Consider the following 20,251-nt stretch of genomic DNA (forward strand, 5'->3'; position numbering starts at 1 on the left):
GTATTGACGGAATACCAGCCGACAGGCGGTGCAGAACAATCGTCACACGCTGAACAGCGATATTCGGGGCCAAACGCCTACCTGATCTCCTGTCAGCGTTAACCTGCGGAGCGTACAAGTATAGCGTACTAGTGTAGAGTACTCGTATAACATACTCTAGTTTTACCGATCCAAGACTAGTTCTGAATAGATAGTTGGCGAAAATAAATTTCGGCTTTTTTGATTTGCCCTTTACACCGGCAACACCTAAGTTTACCATATACATTGTATGTGTATATACAGTATATATAAGCAAGTATAGATTAGAGAAAAAGTCACAATAGGCAAAATTAGTCAAGTATGTCTCCTAATGTACATGATTTTTGGAATGATTTTGGTGATTTGATTCAGAAATGACTTGTGCTTTTAATGGTAAACTCCAGTTGCTGCGAAAAGGGCAGTTGTCAGTCCATTTCTGATCGTACACAATTGAAAATATTTTATGTAGCACAGTGATGTGATTCGATACGTTCCGGCGAAATCATTGCTAAAGGCAAAGCGCAGTACCATCCATAATATTGCAATAGTTGCAGGTCTTAGGCGATTCGGACATAAAATGTACATTTGTTAACTTTCATATCGTCATTCGGTTGTTTTTCCAGAGATCATGTTCTGCCCGATATCAATAATGCAACACATGCTGTCTGATTTTATCGAAAATCTATTGAAATCACCACAGCGGTATGCACGTGCGTATCGATCTCGGTCCGGGCCAATCATTTGGGTGACATATGACGCTAGACGCAAGGGCCCAACGCGCCGCGTAGCGGCAAAAAAGCGAAGCTGGCGAAACATTTATAACGGGTCACCGTCACTTATTATTGGACTTATAGCGCATTTACGGGGTTGCAACTATTTTGCTTTATAGTGTCACCAGGAAAGAAAAGCATGCGACCTAACGCCGATCTATTTGTATAAAGTGATAATTGGAAGGTATATAGTAGGAAATATCAATAAAATAATCATTCCATTTCGTCTTTTGAGGGCATTTTTGATTGTAAAAAATATATGTGTACGTCACCGTAGTCTCTGCAATGATAATTTTATCAGAGCAGTCTCGCGCAAGTAGAAGTTCTTTACCTATTAGTTCTTCACTTATTAGTCTCAACGTCTGGCGCAAAGCCAGACGTTTTCCATTACGATTTCACTACGATGTTTGACAAGAAGGAGCAGTGCGCGAGATATGCTAATGAGCAGACTTCCCTCGCTTGAGTTTCTGAAGAATGTTCCATATCGCGCTAAGCTCATCACTACTGATTATGACAGGCGTGCAACGGTAGGTATCTGCTCCCCAACTTCCACCCTAATACGGTACAATAAGTTACCATTTGATGGGAATGGGACAATGCCCTCACTGTGTATGGAGTCATAGGGATAAGAAGACATTATTCATTAGTGTTGGTACAAGTGATTTTGCCCAAAAAGCATGCGCATTCAAAAAACAAAATATGCAAGGTATCACGTACATGACCATGACGACGTGCAGAAAGTGCACTGGCCAGTGCATACCCTATGGCTATGTACTAGTAAACATGGTAAACATGAACAACATCATTATTCATCGGCAGTTCATTTTACTCCGAGCTTTTCCTGAAACATATAGCCATGATAATTAGGCCTACCATGTACCATGACCAATATCAGCACTAGATCATGTAGATGTCAACAAGTTCACATGAACCGTATAATCCCATGTGGGGCATGCGTCTAAACCAAAGCCCCAAAATCACTTGTTTTGGTCTATTTCAGTTTCACTTGTGTTTCCCCCGTCTCCCAGTCCATAATACATTTACAGTTTACAATCCCCGATCATGGCCCAACAAAAGGTCATCGGTTGACTAAAGGAACACAACTGTTCAATGTATTTATAGTTGAATGCGATCAAACTACGTCTTTTCAATCGTGGATTGTAAATTTAACCCCATGGGCCTAGGGAAGGCCCTATAACAATACTTTCGACACAGTTATTATCTCCGCTGCCTCCACCATGTTACACACAGTGCTCACTGCTGAATCTAAAATGCGCCACCTAGTCAAAACAGGACATATGTTCTTCTAGGAATAGATCTCTTTCCAATATTTCGTCATTCCACTATCGTCATCACCTCATCATACTTTCATTGACATTACAGGCACACATCCACAGAGCACTCTTCAAATCATCTACACAGTGGTTATCCAACTAGGATTATAAAGGTAATTTCTTAGCCCCGCACAGTGGGTTTCAGTCTTGATAAAGGGGCACTATCCAAGATAAAGTTACAAGAAGTAGTCAATAGGGGTCTCTCACCTCTCACTGTATGTCCACACTATTCACGCTTGTACGAGGAATACATTCAATGCTGAATCTAACAACACCCAGTGCCCTTACTCTGTATATTAGTCACTGGAAGATGGCCCATTTCACTCCTTCCTTCTACTTCACCTATAGTCTCATTGCAAACGCCTCAGTTCTATGATATCACATTCACTTTCAGCTGTCATGCAACGCAACAACTGTGCTATCTGCCATCGCACATCAACGAAGAAGTGCAGCCGCCCACATTCCACCTCACGTCTGTCCGACCAGCTGCAATCCTCGAGGACGCCCCACTGCACCACGATTTCACTACGATGTTTGACAAGAAGGAGCAGTGCGCGAGATAGGCTAATGAGCAGACTTCCTTCGCTTGAGTTTCGGAAGAATGTTCCATATCGCGCTAAGCTGACCACTGCTGACCATGACAGGCGTGCATTGGACTGGTACAGGTTGGAACTGAACATTGAATATGCTGGTGGTGACGCTTTCTGATGAGAAGTTGGTCGTGACTGATGCAGTATCCTTGGACTTGTCCACAGCATCGTTCAATCATTGCTCTCTGAGCTGCCTTGATTCTGTACTTACCCAAATACTAAGACCAAATGCCTGTTGACTGTGCTTTAAGAGAGACTAGCGCCATGCCTAGAGATATGACTGACCCCTATTGGCCAATGTATGACTTTATCTTGCCTACCTAGCTGCTGCCTATAGTCTCCCTTTAACTGCGGAACACTTCAAAGTCGATAAAATGCCATGTTCCACCTTTTAATGTGTTCAGACCGCCATTTTCAAAATAATCAAGTCAGGACACTGCCTTCTAGTCTCATAATAAATTTTGCTTTCCTCAATAATAACATTTCTTCTTCTTCAATGCTTTCATCATTCCAAACTTCTCCTCCTCTGACTTTTACAGGGGTACAGTCATGGCAATCAAAACCCAAATACTGAGACCAAATGCCTGTTGACTGTGCTTTAAGAGAGACTGGCCCCATGCCTAGTCTCTCTTAAAGCACAGTCAACAGACACCAACCCCCTCAGACTCAGAAACCACAAACGCCCAACCCTTCCTGCTACCTTAATACTTCTGGGTTCTGGGACAACACATTGATCTCATCTGTAGGTATACCGATTGATACGTGAAAATTTACAATGCACTGGGACGGAGACCTACATATATGATATTGTTTAAAACGTGGCACGACGGGACTGTTGGCTCTCTACGACGTGGTGTCTGTGAGGAGTGGTGCTATTTATCGAAAATGCACAACTGAATATTCATGTCCTTGTGATAGGTGGCTAAAGTAAGCAACCAATGGATTACGTGATGGTGTGATAGCGATCAGTGATTTCTCTTCCATTAAATAAATACGTCCTATTTTTGGTGTCCCCAACAGACAATCACCATCTCTACTAGCTGATCACAGTTATCCACTTGCGAAGTACAGTTCATGATGACAGTCAAACCTATACTGATGAATTTGGCCCGTGCACTAACGTGGACACTGTCCTTGTTTCTAATGGTGAATGGTAACTTTGCTTACGGTGTGACCGGAGCAGCGCTGAGTGTTATGGTAGAGGACAACGCCAAGCAATGCTTCTACCAAGATGTCGAGGCTCCTGTGAGGTATAAAGTAGACTGGAGAGTGACGAGGGGTGGTCACAACGATATAGATATCAGCATAGAAAAACCAAATGGAGAAAAAGAACTCGAACTTTTAAAGAGTAACCACGGGACTCATGTTTTCGATGCGATGCCTGGATTATACGTCATGTGTTTTAGTAACGAATTTTCAACATTTGCTCACAAACAAGTATTCTTTAGCTTCCGTCCTGAGAATGTGGAGAGTCTTGCTGAAGAGGCTGGTCAAAAGGTTTTCCCAAAAGCACAAACTGCTCTTGAGATGTCGTTTGAGAATTTGCATAGTCATCTCACTAGTGTCTCCAGTGTTCAGCTAGATTACCGGAACAAGGCTTCCTTAGGTCACAATGTGGCTGACCATTTGAACTTCTGTGTCCAGCTTATGTCCTTGGCTTTAGCTGTTGTCATCTTTGTGGTGGGTGCAGGACAAGTTATGGTGCTTCGATTATTCTTTACGGACACGTATTCCAGTGTGCAAGAGACTTTGAAAAAGGCAGCACATACAGAATTTATTGATCCGATGGGCGCACCAATGTAGGTCATATGTACAAAGCAATGTGGTGAAAAGACGGTGGACAAAATTTCGGAATCTTCGGTTAAGTTTTAGGGCAACAATTTTGATACTACATGTATATATGGTGATGGTCTGAAAAAATACAAGTGGTGTGAACAAAATATATGTTACATAGGTGGATACCCGGACTGGATAGCCAGTAAATGTATGCCATTGTATTGCACTTCGTATTGTAGTTTTTTCTATGCAATTCACTGTACATTGTTGACTTTTTAATATGCATTTAGTGGTATTTTGATGTGATGATGGGGTTAGACATCCATCAAACTGTTGCTGAAAGACGAACTAAGAATGTAAAATACATTTTGTGTGACAAATAAAATAAACTCCGTGAATGGCTAAGTGACTGTCTTCATTAGATTGTGTGACGTCTGCTTCTTAGTTAACATACAAGTGCTCTGGAGTATAATGAAATTGAAAATCCCAACAAAGTACTCCAATTTTGAAGGAACTACATAGTTTAGCCATTTCCCTGGCTTGTCTTTCACCAGATTGTCATTGAATGAAGGCGTCTGGGAAGTCTTGACCAGGTAACGCCAATTCGAAGAAATCCATGGGAGATGCCCCCGGATGACAGCAATCTCGTGATCATTTGATTGGTCTAACAAAAATGCCTTGTCTCCTGTTGCCTCAAGGACCACTTATGTTTATGTTGGCCTACAATCAATTAAATATGGATCAAGATATGATAATTTGAACGTGCTAAAAGTAATCGCCGAATGGGCTCTTATGTCATTACATGCCTTTTATTTGCCTAGATACATGTATCTACATGTTAAGTTTGTGAAAAAAATCCTGCCCGACCAAGAATGGTCACCCTTCGATGTCGGCCAAGTTAATATGCATCAGTCAGTGGTAAATTAGAGTCAATTTCATCATCGAATTATTGAAATACCCAATTGAAATACCCAATATCAATGCATTTATTAATTTCACGTGAGCCTAGTCTATCAATGGAAAGTCCCATACCTAACAACTTCCTGGTCTTTGGAAAATAATAACAGCCCGGTTAAATTCTTAGTGAGATAAAAATTGACCGTGACAGTAGTTCCAAAGGTCGTTGACAAATCATTGATGATATTTTTTGATACCAGTAACATGATTATTTTTCTGAGAATCAAGAACTTAACACGTCATTTCTAATACAGCATTGGACGCTTACTAGAATTGTTCAACCACGTTCTTTGCGTACCGCTGAGCTCATCTGGTGAGTCACGCCATTTTGAGAAAAACCCAGACCCTCCAAAACGTCCCAAAAGGCACCTACTCTTGTGAAATTCGCATTAAAATACATATAACTTTGTCACATCGGTGTCCTGCACACCAGACTTTACCGTGATCCGTGCCGATGAAATGTTACATGTACATGTAGTTTCAGAGGAAATACCTGTACCAAGGACAGATTGCCGCCCGAATCTACTATATTGCATGCAGTGCTCACTGATGTCTTAAACTGGTGACATTGCATGTAAGCACGTATGGAAATTGCCAAAACGTTATTTTTGATACCAATATTAAAAGAGAAGTACATGTAGTCAGTTTGTAAGAAAGGCTTGCTGATTAATATTGAATCAGTAATTCCATCTAAAAATCAAAATTCAATCCTGAGAAATGCTTCCAAAGTGGCATTACCAACATAGTGGTATTCCGAGGAAATCAACGTGGCCTCCTTTACACAGCGGTGCGGATTGAATGGACAGGGCTGGACAAGAGACTGGACTGAGATCGAGTTACTAACTGGGGCAAATGGTATACTGGTATCAAAAACTATCATCTATAACACTTAGTAGACCTTTATCGTCATATCAAAAGAACACTTTGAGTTTGGTTTTTTAATCACTGTACTCATCTTCAGTGGTGACATGAAGTCGAAAGCAACTTGAGATGTGATGGTTCCAAAGTGAGTCTATACAAATATCGCCGACAAGATTCTGGTGTTCCTCAGTTTTGGACCACAAAACATGATGCGAGAAGAAATGCCATTGTTATCATTTTTCGTTCCCGCCGTCACAAGTTCAAATAGCGGAGCGGAAGTTGTAATTACGTAATGGTGTTGATTATTCATTACCACTTGACATGAACCCAGTAAAGACTAAATTACAAAAACTTGGTTTGACCAATTGCACAACATGCGGCTCGTGACTAGTTCATATTAACAGCGATGTGTGGGAATACTACTTTTAGTTTCCGGACATTTTGACCTACACGCATGCAGACCTTTAAAATAATAAATCAGCTCATGACAATCATGTCTTTGCCTTTACTACCTCACTGGCGTTCGACATGGATCACTAGATTGCGATAGTCACATATCGTACAAATCGCATAGACATATAGCAATGTGAGGCTATTGAGGAATCTTCATAAAATCTTCATTGAAGAAGTAGATATATACTTTAGAAATACCATACAGTACGTATCAAAAGATTCAGAATAATCAAGTTCAGTAATTAATCGAACTATTACTTTCTTACAATAAAATCAATGAGTCACTTTGTTTGCATCGAAACATCATTAAATATAACAAGGAAGTTGATTGGCCAAGAATAGCTAGACAGTTTGGTTTGCCCGGGATTCCCATCCAATCACATGATCACGTGATCGCAACCAAACCCTTTATAAACCGCGGTTACCAAGCGTTGAAAACATTTTACACTTTCCTTTTGATTTTGACTTGTGGGCCTTTGGAGCAAGCAGTGTTGAAGAAAGGGAGTTCGTTGGTAAGTTCGAATGGTGTCGCAATTTTCTTAATTTAGATAATCTTTACACAGGTTATGCATACTGTGTATACGCTTTTTAGCCGGTAAAATGACGCCTGTACAACGGCCTCTGTGAAACAGACGCCCCAAAACTGGCTAAATAGCGTCTTCTGACGGTATATTGCGATCGTTATTGCTTGTCACTACCCGGAGTCACTGTTGGTCTAACGGGATATTGTTCGTTCGTTTTACAGGAGACATGGCTGAACCACCATACATGCATCTACCATTTTTGCACATTGTCAATGATGCAAAGATCAGACTTCAAGCCTTAAAGGGTAAGTTTAAGATAAAGGTAATCTAAACTGCCGTGAAGTAAACGCCATCGCAAAGTTGACTATTTTTTCAAATAAAAAAATACATGTACATGTACCAATGTCAAGACCAGGTTAGTAAGAGTCTTTAATCTAATGTATTGTCGATGTCCATATCCATCAAAAAATAAAAATAAAGCACCACTATTAATGTTATCTGCAAATATCTCCATCACTAAATTTATTTTGCCAGAAAAGATCGCTTATCCTAAAATGAAAAATCCATAATTACCATTAAATTCCAGGAGAAAAAATTGATCCAGTTCAGCAGGATGACGTCTACAAGAAGTTTTTCATGAACATCGCTCAGTTCGGACTCGATTATGAGTACAAAAAGATGATCGGGGGGTCGGCCGTACACCACACCAAGACGAAGTACGCGAAGGAAGTCCTCGTGCTTGGTGCAGGAGCGTCGGGCTTGGTGGCGGCCTATGAGTTGGCACAAGCTGGACACAAGGTAGGAACAAGCATCGCTTTAAAATGAAGATGGACTGAGACGCTGCGGCGCACGTATTGTTTTCTAGTGTTTCTGTGTCTGTCTATTTTCGCCTCCTTGAATAGAGAATGCGAGAAATCAAGATTAACATGCATGCTTCTAAAAAAAGGCCATGGCTATCTATTTACGGAAACAGTGAGACATGGGAACATCAGATAACTTTACACGGGAACCCCAATGTGACTCACAGAACACTGGTCAAGCCTCTGAACTAGTGGCTGTTGTCACAGTCCTTGCACATCTCGACGTCATCATGATTGACAGTATTACTATGTAGGACACTCAATCTGGTTTATTAACGATAACATCGTATTTAGAATACCGGGTAAAGGATGGGTTTCAGTGTTCAGAATGACCCAGTTTTTAACGAATGCGTAAAAAAACGACTGAGTTATCTTCAACAAGTTTACGGTGAGTGTCAAGATAAGAATATCGAACGCATTACCCAACTTCTCACAAAGTAGAAACGAATTTTGCGACAGACGACATCTCAGAAGAATGTCCTGACCTTCTGAATTGAAGTCCTCTGTCATAATATATTAGTTTGGACAATTAAAGCCATTAATCTGTATCTATGCATGTATGTGTAATATCACAAAACATTTTGGTCTTTAGCGTGAACTGTTTCTTGTGTGTTGAGCGGAATTTGGATCCTTGTAGTTTTGTCGAAGGCACTTGAAAAAAACTGACTTAATAGAAAACGTATTTTTCACTAAAAAGCCCCACCTATTTGCCACTTGAACTTAGTAAGGTACAATTTTAAGTGATTTTTGTCACTAAGTTTGTAATCAGCATCCGAGAAAATGGGAAATGACCGTTGGTTTCAGTTCGGAAATGCCCAGAAACGGTTAGATTTCACTTGCAAATGTAGTACTATATAAAGTTCGTATCAGTCAGCGACCCTGAAGATGGGTGACGCGTATATTTTCATCTTGAAGTTTTACTCATTTTTCAATTCTTAAAGGTAACACTGATTGAGAGACAGGAGCGACCTGGTGGAAGAATTAAGACAATCAGGACACCCTTTGCCGAAGGCCTTCATGTAGATGGTAAGTCAACTCCGCGTCCACGGTGTGATTTCTCAATAATGGTCTCAAGGCGTTAATTTTGCCCTTGCCGATTTAGGTCTATCGACACCTCTGAAAGTTGTTTCGTGGGGGTAGATGATATCAAGGTTTGCCCTCATAACCCTTTGATAAGCCAGCAGAACAATGGGAGTTTAGTTCGAGGTGCGAGCGGGCCTAGTTTAAGGAACTGTCTATTCTAAAACATCTCAAATTAGATAACGAATAACGTGGTTTTAAATGCATTTGGACTGCTTCCATATTTTGCATCAACCCAATCAGTTATGGTTGCCTAACCATAACCGCTGAATTCAAAACGTGGCACCTTAGGCACATAGTGTATTTACACTGTAGCCTGATGTTTTAGAATTAAATACAATATACCTTGTATTGGGCTAGGCCTGAATTCTTTTAACTGCAGGATGCATGTATTAAGGGGCAAATAACGTTCTGCTTGCTGCATGAATTTGCGATCCAAATTCTCATACTTCAACCTCAAACATGGCGTCATCGACAAATGATTTCAAAAGTGAAGAAGAGGAGTTGATGCGATCATGATGATATCCCGAAATCTCATTACTAGTCCTTATCTGTTTCAGTTGGGGCCATGCGACTTCCTGGGGATGGTTCAGACGCACCTGGCATGCCCAGTCATTGGCTGACCGACTTCTATATAAAACTCTTCAAGATTCCGTGCAAACCTTTCTTCACATCGAACGAGAAATGCTACTTCAACCTTTACGGTCACACGGTCAGAATGGAAGGTGAGTTGGGAATCTGATAAACCTGTCTTATGGAAAAATATGTTCGATAATTTGATGACATATTTTCCCTTTTTCCTCCTTTTAATAACAGCGTACAGCCCACTTTGTGTCTTACCAACCTATTAGCTTTATTCATCAGGCTATATCATCTAAGTCCTTCAGGTCATTTCGTGGGCGATAGACGGACCATTTCTGCCGAAATTAACTTGCTCGGAACCGGACTTATATCATAATTGAGAGACCAAGTTTTTGTGGCAATGCAACTTCCTTAAAAATACTTCAATGATTTGTGTTACGTTTTACAGAATGGAGTAAAGATAAAAACTATTGGTGCACGAAGTTCTGGCCAGGTTGGGACAAGCATCTCACTACTGAGGCAAAAAAAGAAATCAAGGGCCTAGGTAAGTGTTCGGCATACCTTGTTTCTGTGAAAAACTACGACATGTACGCAGTAACTTCTCGAACTATGTGTTGCCACTCACCATGGGGTACCTTCAACTTGGTAAAAAAATGTGTTACCTGGAGATTAGACGAGTGGAATGAAACTCTTTTGTAAAATACAATGTATATCAAAGTTTTCCCTTGTGATTGAATAATGCAAGATACTGCAACCTGAACATTTTTCTCTCTTTCTAGATGAGCTGTTTCAGGAGACGATGAAACCAGTGACGGAGGAACTGATGAATGACCATTCCGAGGAAGGCTGGAAGAGATGGGTGAAGAAATGGAGCGTGATTTCCCTGGCGGAGTTCCTCCGGTCAGACCAATACCCGGAGGTGAATCCCCTAATGCTGCGCCCGTGGCCAGAACCAGCCATCACCGGGTACACTGTGTCTCAGTACGGCAAGCTCCTGAACGCATCGCTGGTGGAAGTCTTGCGTGACTTGATCGGTGATTGGTGGCATGATCCAGAGCATACTCCAGTAGATGGAATGGACACACTTCCGAAAGCATTTGTCAAACCAAATCTTCACGGTTGGAACCATGATGTCCACTTGGATGACAACATCCACTATGGACTTGAGGTCAACACCGTTGACCATTCCGAGAAAAACATTGTAAAGGTTAGGGCCCGTAACACAGCCACGGGACACACTAAAGAATTTTGCGGGGATGCTGTCATTGTTACTTTCCCCCTGACTATCCTCAGACAGATCAAATTCCACCCTAGTCTCACCCTCGACAAACAAAAGGCCATCGCTGATATAACTTATCTGGCGTCCACAAAAATTGCCCTTCAATGTAAAACCAAATTTTGGCAAAATGAAAAGTATGGAATCAAAGGTGGACATTCCATCACCAACCTCCCAGTAGGTCAGGTATTCTATTCTGATTACCCTGGTGCCAAGGATGACCCGAACCACAGGGGCCTCCTGCTCACTTACAACTGGACTCAGGACGGCTTGATCCTTGGGTCACAGCCAGAGAAAGAAGCCGTGGCCAGTGCGGTCGAACAAATAAAAAAGATCCACCCAGAAATTGAGACGGAGTTTGAAGTGGGCATGTCACAATCGTGGTACTCTGATCCCACTGCTCAGGGTTGCTGCGCACAGTTAAAACCAAATGAGTACAACAACAACATGGCAATTCTGTTCAAACCTGAGCATCCGGTTTATTTAGCTGGGGAGGCCATTTCCTGGTCGAATGGTTGGATCCAGGGTGCCCTTGAATCCGGGCACCGAGCTGCCTATCAGTTCTACTCCTACAATGAACTCGAGGCTTTGAGAGAACATGCTGGCGAAGGTCCAGAACCATAAACACCCGCGAATACTTCGGTCATCAAATAAGAGTAACAACGGGTTGGTTACTCTTACACACAGTTATCTCAAATTGCGAAATGGGTACCGAGGCAATGAGGCTCAGAAAGATTGAGGTCCCAAAGACGCTATGTATGCAGTTTGTTAGGCCACTTGTCAACAGACTGCTGATATGATAAAAGTCCCAGTTTTCCTCTAGAGAGATTCTTCATCCACTGACACATACCGTAGTGCTTTTAGTCCGAGGGCGGTGGAAAAACAAGATCCTATAGTACAAGGACACGTGTATGTAAAATACTTCCAATTTAAAGGCGATTTTACCAAGCTAAGTCACTGGACCAGCAGATCTGTGTAAATATATTGGCGTAATTTCCATGTATTTTAAGATTATTTTAACGAAATCAAGGTCAAATACGTCAGTTCCTCTTGGCGAATCAAACTGAATTCGCAATCATCAGCGTTATCTGAAGTAGTTCTGGTTTGGGACAAAGCCAACCTCACAGTAAATTGGTGCTCTACTGTTCTTAATTTTACTACTGCAATAAAATGTTTGATCGCTTCTTCTGTAAAATTTATTCCGCAATGTTGATAATAAATGCATGTTACTAGATAACAATTTTAATTTTATTTTCTTTTTTGCCGATGTGATCTTGCGAATGGAATTTGGTGGCAGACTGGTTAAGACTAGTGTCTTACTCTGACTCTTGGGTTCGCACCCGCCACACCTTCAGGAGGTGGCCCTCTCAACTACTAAGCATGAAATAAGGCCCATCAGTCCGATAGGCCTACCTTCCCCGAGAGAAAATTGAGAAGTTAGGGGCTAAATTTTTCCGGGCTGCAAAAAACAGGCTTTAAAAAAATACTTTGAAGCGGATGACCTCCTCGGCTTTTATGAGGCGGGGGGGGGGAGGGGAGGTGAGGAGGTCCACCATCATTTGACGACAAAAACCACGATAGAAATAAGCCATTCATGAACTAAGGGAGACCAACCCAGATCCTTATCTAAATGATAACTCATTGATACACGCAGGAGCGTGAAATAAAGTCAACACTCGCATCGACTTAAAGAAATGCTCGTATGAACTTGTGCTCTCAGGAGGACAAAAAAGCACAAATTCGCACTAGCATTTATTTGATGCGGGTTTTGACTTAAAGGGCCAACTTGGGCATAATATTTTATTTTGGTTTTATGTACAAAAACGGTTTCCAGCAGGACCACAACATCTCCAAACAGGATTAATGAAAACTCTTTGAACTGCAATAAACAATGCACTAGAAAAAGGTGTAACCTTAGGCCTGTCTGAAATTCGCAAGCCATACCCAAAACGGCCTTCAGACACTGGTGAAAGTCGTTATCAGTGTGATACTAGAAGTGGCGGCGCATGGTGTCAAGTTATCACATTATCCTCCTGGCCAGGTAAATCCCACGCCCAAGTTGTCCCTTCAAACACTACGTTCGACCCACCAAAATATTGTTCATTCACGCTCAGCAGTTCTATTTTTGCGCCACACGCCTGCTGTCGCCATTCAAGCTATACATAGCATAATTTGAATAACAATTGACGAAACGACTGCCATCTACAGTACGTGCCTCGATCTATAACTCATGTATAGGAGTAGAATGTACACTTCGTGTACACAATCAATAATGGTGGAAATGTTGGAAAGCATTTCGTCTTGTCAGGCGTGTTTGTGTCTTCTGTAGCTGGTATTGTCCTCCATTAGGTGAAGCTTGGAGTAGTCAAAGAGTGAATTGAGGTAAGGTTGGTGTTCGGTGTTTTGACCTTTGCAGGTACATGATGACATCTCAAAAGGCCTCATATACAGTGTATTGGGTCGCTGCTGGTATTGCTATTCGTAGTGCGTGGTTGTGTTGTGGGTTGATCTCGTTGAACACTCTTCTCTTGTTACCAGCTGACTGCCCAGATCCGGGTTAGTCATTATGAACCATTATCAACGTGTTGCGAACTTTGAATCCACGTCCGGCTGTGTATATTCTGGACTGCTCACTGGCGCGGTCAACTCCACCTCTAAACCAGGCAAATACCACGGTAGGCATTCTGAACAGGCCAATATTTGAGAAAACCTGCTGCTCACTATGCCAGTTGGAAGAACTGCACTTCTTAGTAGAACCTGCTGATGGACCAATTCTCCATCCTTGATCCCACAAAGATGTTGATACGGTAATCAGGTTAGGAGCCTGCATTGATGTGATTTGATATTCTGTTAGTGATCTTTGCCTCCAATACAGGGTCAGATATGCTTCTCCCCTAGCATACCTTCACGAAGTGGTAATGGTCTTTGGTGGTCAGCGGGTTTGTCAGGTCAAATCTACACTTCATTGTACAATATTTCGTTGTCGTAGCATCTTGGCAGGATTTCTAGAGAGGAGGTTGATTTGCACGTGGGACAGTCGTTTTTAAAAAAGGGACCTTTGCGGTCTTTCGATGTCTCTTCCAGCTTGGAGGAATTACACGTTGATCAAATTCAAATATTTCCTCTGAAAAGGGGATCGTTTGTACCCCCGTCCGTTTCTCTACACATTGTTGGTTTGTGCGGTGAGTAGCACTGTCCCGAAACACATCAGCTCTCATGCGACGGGGTCGGTCTTTTGTTGTGAATACTACCGCAAATACATATTTACAATCCATCTACCATTGCCAGAGAATTAACCTAAATGTAGGCTTAATGCCCAGTCCTGTTAAAAAATACTCGTACAATGATCAGTGAATGTACTTGTGCAGCTGTATATATTACATACAATGCAGACTTTCGCAGGTTCACTTTTTTGTGTCCGATAGTTGAATTGTTCTCGAATACAATTTCACCAGACGTACAATGAATATAAAACTTAGCTTTCAACAGAAAAGACTGGTGCCATTATTTTGATATCACTGCAGTGGCTATCACCAAGGAAATCATATAAGTGCGTCAATAAAGCTGATCTTGGCAGCTTATTATGCTCTCAATAAAATACCTTTTTTCTGAACCGAAATGATATCGTTCACTTCTGATGTGCACTGCATATGGAGCAATATAAATGTCAATGACAGTTATTGCCCACCGCCCCGGGTATTGATGATGTTTCCGCTCAATAAGTACACGGAGCTGTACATCAATACAACTGGCTTGGTCGGGTCGATATCACCATGCCCACTAAGTAGCGATTATGTATATAAAGTGAAGGGCATGTGTGACCCTATCATTTAACAACAATATGCAACTGCATGCTGTATAGGGCTAAAAGCGATGTAATAAATCGCGTTTAAAAGTAATGACGACTGACTTGATATAGATATCATCGAACATACCCCGTAAGTACATCGGAGGTCATTATGCACAAGCGAATACGATCAGTCATGAAATGTGTTTCTAGTTTCAGCAAAGGCTACAGTGATGGCCACGATTTTTGAAGGTGCCTCTTCTACCAGTGAACAAGAACGACGCGTTTATGTTTTTCCTTTCCATTTCGATTTTATCTATAAGGGGATCTCCTATCACGTATATGGATGTGATAATCAAGCCCTCTCTAGACTCTGCAACTGACCTGAGCATGGCCCACCTCCAGTATCGATTGGCGACGAGCACATCATATTGCTAATGGAGTCTTGTTTACTCCGGCGATTCAACATTCGTTCATTGCAGATGCACTCGGTGACTCGGCAGTAACGCCGATATGCACATAAATGCCTGGATTCCAATGCAGATGAAAACTGACGTGCTGAGCGGCAGGATCAAAATCGTTTCACACATTATTGAATATTGGTATTGGTATTCTCGGCAGTAAATGGCAAATATGAATTCAGCAAACACTTAACTGTTTTAGTGAGTGGCCATCACCCTTGCATATGAAGTCAAGGGTTTCGTTTATTTGAATATATGAACTGCAAGAGTACTCTATACTATACTGGTATACGTGATAACTATCAGTTAAAGGTGTGGTTGCGGGTGTTGTTCTTTCAAAGTCTGCCTTGAACCTCCAGTGGTCGGCATCAGACATTTCAAAGAAAGCGGCAATGAACGGTATAGCCACTGTACGTAATTGCCTCATGGAGAGTCAAGTCAAGAAGAAAGACATTCTCTCCATTCAGCCAACAACGCGCGGGCTTATTCTAAAAACGCAAAGGAGCTTCGGAGAAAAAAAAATCTCCAACAATTATCAATGGAAGACTAATGATCGTCATCGGTAAGGTCATACTTCTGTCAGAATATTATAAGACTTCCATTTGCAAAGGCAAATGGATTTTCTTCACAGTGCTTGCTCCACATGTTGTTAGTATTCTTAATCCTACTCTTGTTAATCTATTTTCTCTTCACAGAAACCATACGTACTCAAAAGACTAGTTGTCCTAATCGGCCATAGACCATCATGATGTAGAGTCCATCTGGCCGTTCTCATTATTTACAAAACGCAGGAAGCAAAACCTATCTGTGGATATCTCATGTATCATTGGAAAAATCCAGGGGGGACCTCGTGGAACGTTATCGGTTCGTCTATTAATTGGACAGCAGAAGCATTGGGGGTATTTGTCTATGGCAAGAGAAACATTAAGTAGTTTGTGATGCCATGTCGACCATCTGATATTGAAATAGAATTAGCTACATATTCGGTGTTCATTACTTTGTGCTCAGTGTCGTCTTGGGATCGGAAGTAGAAGAAAGCGAGTGTGTTACTTTTGGGCATTGATTTTTTCGGATATACATGTAACTTCCAGTTGAATTCGGTGTGTTTCCAGAAGAGCAATCGACTTTCACTGTGCCAGAGGAACATTTAAATACTTGACGTGCTCTCAGCTGTTTAGGAATCTCAGTTCAATCGTGACCCAATCGATGTCAGAGTAATCTGTTCCTCTTGATATATCTTTTCTCAGGTCGAGTGCCCGACAACAAGATGGCCAAACGAACATTTTCTCCGTGGTTGTCGTCAGTTGCTTTAATTCTTGCCTGCCTTGTGCAAGAAGCTTTGGGTCAGACAGATAACAACAATACTACCAAAGTGGCCCTTGGAGTCACCTTCGGAATTCTAGCCGTTATCATATTGGTTGTGTTTGGATTCTTTAAAGTGTACGGAGGCATGGTCAGGAGGGCACCGACATTCCTTCACGACCGGCCTGACCCAGAAGGTGTAGAAGGAAACAGCGTGTATCTTCGGTGGGGGGTTAGCCTCAGTAAAACGGAAAGCTACGCAGTTAAAGTGCGCCATTATGTACTGTTCTTCAAGAACGAAGCGCCGGGGGCCCAGTCGGCCCCGTGTACTGTGCTTGTGCCTGGCAAACCTGATGGTAGCGGGGACTATACTCACCAAGGTGTCAAGAAAGGAGACCGTCTTGTGTTCTGGGTACTAGCCATCTATATGTCGAGATTACCACTGTGCATCGGGATGCATGAAGGGAACAGCAGTAAAAAGGTATACTACAAAGGTTGGTATTTCCTTAGTTTAGAACGCACACCAACAAACATCATTAGATCTGGCTTTTCCAATCGTAATATCCTTCACGGAAGTACATGTATGAATTGTTTACAAAACACTGTTGAGTTGACTGGGACGACCAACAAAAAACCCCTGAATTATTGGACCAATGCATCGACCAGTCCCTTTTAGACGACTATTGAAGCTATTACTTGGCAGGTTAGGGCAGATGTCTCGAAATAATTAGAGTTATTGCTGCAGGTATACATTCGAAAAAGTTTACAAATGATGCATCCAAAAACTACCGTTATTACAGTGAGACTTAAATAGAACTTGGTCGGCATCTCTAGGCACTCGGCGTTATGCACTTGGGCATGGTTTGCAAAAAATGAAAGAAAGCAGCCGTTAGATCTTCCGTTTGTTACCCGGACATTCTATCCTAGGACATTTTAAAATTCAACACCAGCCTCCCAGGTTCAAGAGTGAAATGGAAGCTAAGAACCATAATGTCAAGATAAAGATGATAAAATCTTTTCACGTTGTTCATTTCGTTTCTTTAAGGTGTCTCCAAGCATTATGACCCGAACGAAGACGAGGACCTCCCTGATGAAGCCACGTGGCCGATAGACGGTGACACCTCAGAAACTGGTCCACTCACAGCTTAAAATGCCCTTTGTATTATGTTGCTCATAATGGACTATGCATCTTAGGCACTCTGAGCATTGGTACATGTAAAAACTATAAGGATTGACAAGACTACTGCTGTTAGAACTAGTTTGCTGGTTTGGGGAGATCTAAATATCATGAGGAACGATTGCATTCGACTGAACGTGTAGATGTTTAGTATTATGCTGTACCGGTGTGAAGGAACTGGATGCACCTCGTTGTACCGGTTATACTGCATATAAATGTACCTTCATACATTTTTCTTCCATGCATACACTTCCCCAGATTAACCTAAAAAAAATCGAAATGTTCAAAACATTCCATACCTGATAGTCATTCTTTTTACTCGTCAGGGCAGATCATCACGATTGTGTGTACATGTAGCTAGGCCTACATGTATTGATAATGTGAATTGATGTATTCGCGTATGCACGAAAAGCACTATCATTTCAGAATGATGAAATTTGCACGACTGAATCTTAAATCTGAGCTCCTTGTCTCGGCGACCACATAGCGAGACGGCAGGTCAGTTTTAAAATCTAAATTTTAAGTTTTGGCCACATCAGTTGACAGTAGGTAGAGGTGGAGACTAATTAAAAGAGCTGGCGATGCATTCGTTGTTTGGGGGTCGTCCAGTTAGAACATACGCATCCGAGGAGACAAATTATACCAACTGTATATACTGTTCAGCTAAAATGGATGGCGTCTACCACGGAATGTTTACCATATACGACGGGACACTAGGCTGAATATTGTCTTTTATGTACAGTGATCGGTGATTCATTATGACATGAGAGTATATATTTTATTATAAATATGAATAGTTGGTTCTTATGTATATGTGTCGTTAACCTCCTTCGTCTGTTTACAATTACAGTTACAATTTACAACTTGACAGACGAAACATATTTCAGCAGAAATCTCATTTGGGATCAGGACCACTTGATAAACAGTGGGGTGAAAGGCTCGTCATCATGTCCAGCTCATGCTGTACGGAACAAATCCGCTTTAAAACAAACTCCTGCATGAAGAACATAGTGTAGGAAAACTGTGAACAGTACTTTGTGATATTAAACCAGTCTTTGCACTGAAGCTGCTGCATGCTGCCCTTCATGGCACATCAATTTAGTGTTACCACATGTAATATCCATAATGTATAATTTTTTTGACTATATTGGTGTGTTACGAATATAAGAAGGTAAGTCCTGTTTGCAACTACAAGTTCTTTCTTTGTCGATTTTATGTATGCATTCAAAAGACAGTTGATTTTAGAACATTTATTCACCTCGGTTCTAATCTTATCCGGGCGCCTCATATTCGAACACGCCTTCAGGAGCGTACCCTTGATTTGAACGCTTCAACGTGTTATGACATGATGTATCCATAATGTATATATTTGCTGACTATATAACCAACGTTATATCACTCCGATGAGACAACCTTCATGAGAGAGATGGCTTTCGCCATCTGTGGTCATCTCGTGGTACTACTCATTGTCACTGTTGACTGGCTGTCTGGCATTGATCAGTGTCACTCAAGAGGAGAGGCAGAGACGGAGGGGGGGGGGGGGGGGGGGCGGAGAGGAGGGGCATAGTAAGGTGGATTCAGCTCTCTGTAAACGGATCTTTATGAATCTCAGTCTCTGCTATATTTTTACTTGGAGTACTGGAATGGCCAGCTCTGGTTTACTGTTTTAATAAATTGCTTTAATGAATTTACATTCCAACTGTGTTGTGTATGATTTAGTATTCTAGCACTGTACATGTAGGTATGATTAAAATACATATTTATATTAACTTGTATGTCATTTGTTAGTGCTTTACAGTCAGTTGATGTTATGTCTGCCTGCTGTCTCCCTGAGGGAATTCTCCATGTCGACACGCCCGCCGGGAACGATATTTCGACGGAGTGGATTTGGCGATGTGGTCTGTCCTTTAAAAAAAATCACTATCTATTCAAAATGCAGCACAACTGCACTCACCTAATGAATAAATGTTGTTATCCGCATTAATAATCGCATTTGCAAATGAGTTTATTGCTGTTGACAGACGAGCGTATTAGTCAACAAATTGATATGGCTTATATTAATTTTATAATCCCTTTGAAAACCTGACACTAATTATGTTGTCAATAAAAATTCAGAATTACACAGGGTGTCACAAATATCGTACCAGTAAACGATTCCACTTGAGCTTCTCCCGCTGTGGTGACCGCCGCGGCAAAAACTACGTCTGGCTCCAGCGGATATTTGATGATTAAATATTACCCGACGCGGTTGTTGCCGTCCTCCGCTTCCCAGCAACTATACCTATGTATCAAAATTCTTGTTTGAGCCAAATGTAGTTTTGCGGCGGCGGCGACCAGTAGTCAATCTTTTACGATATGTAATTGTAGCACCTCTAATGAAATACAGTTTGATCCCCCAACTACATTGTACTGCGTGGTCATGCTGTTGAATATAATTATATCA

General features: G+C 41.6%; 3 protein-coding genes across 5 annotated transcripts; all 3 read left to right on the top strand.

Annotated features, from left to right (window-relative positions):
• The first annotated feature begins 3,855 nt into the window (after positions 1–3,855).
• Positions 3,856–4,515, top strand: LOC135484854 (transmembrane emp24 domain-containing protein 3-like). The gene has a single exon (XM_064766547.1). The coding sequence runs from the start codon at positions 3,856–3,858 to the stop codon at positions 4,513–4,515; it is 660 nt and encodes a 219-aa protein (XP_064622617.1).
• Positions 4,516–7,169: 2,654 nt separating this feature from the next.
• LOC135484249 (putative L-amino-acid oxidase YobN) lies at positions 7,170–12,321 on the top strand. The gene is made up of 7 exons (XM_064765556.1): positions 7,170–7,271; positions 7,505–7,588; positions 7,870–8,081; positions 9,085–9,169; positions 9,784–9,948; positions 10,254–10,349; positions 10,585–12,321. The coding sequence occupies exons 2-7, from the start codon at positions 7,510–7,512 to the stop codon at positions 11,703–11,705; spliced, it is 1,758 nt and encodes a 585-aa protein (XP_064621626.1). The 5' UTR covers positions 7,170–7,271; positions 7,505–7,509; the 3' UTR covers positions 11,706–12,321.
• Positions 12,322–13,327: 1,006 nt separating this feature from the next.
• LOC135484250 (uncharacterized) lies at positions 13,328–19,577 on the top strand. Of its 3 annotated transcripts, none has more exons than XM_064765557.1 (3): positions 13,328–13,463; positions 16,025–17,125; positions 17,677–19,577. In XM_064765557.1, the coding sequence occupies exons 2-3, from the start codon at positions 16,597–16,599 to the stop codon at positions 17,778–17,780; spliced, it is 633 nt and encodes a 210-aa protein (XP_064621627.1). In that variant the 5' UTR covers positions 13,328–13,463; positions 16,025–16,596; the 3' UTR covers positions 17,781–19,577. The 3 variants fall into 3 exon arrangements, with proteins under 3 accessions (XP_064621627.1, XP_064621629.1, XP_064621628.1); XM_064765559.1 differs by having other exon boundaries at positions 16,577–17,125; XM_064765558.1 differs by lacking the exon at positions 13,328–13,463 and adding an exon at positions 13,474–13,756.
• Positions 19,578–20,251: the final 674 nt, after the last annotated feature.

Source organism: Lineus longissimus, chromosome 3 (genome assembly GCF_910592395.1).
Source record: "Lineus longissimus chromosome 3, tnLinLong1.2, whole genome shotgun sequence".
In the NCBI taxonomy this organism is placed as follows: Eukaryota; Metazoa; Nemertea; class Pilidiophora; order Heteronemertea; family Lineidae; genus Lineus; species Lineus longissimus.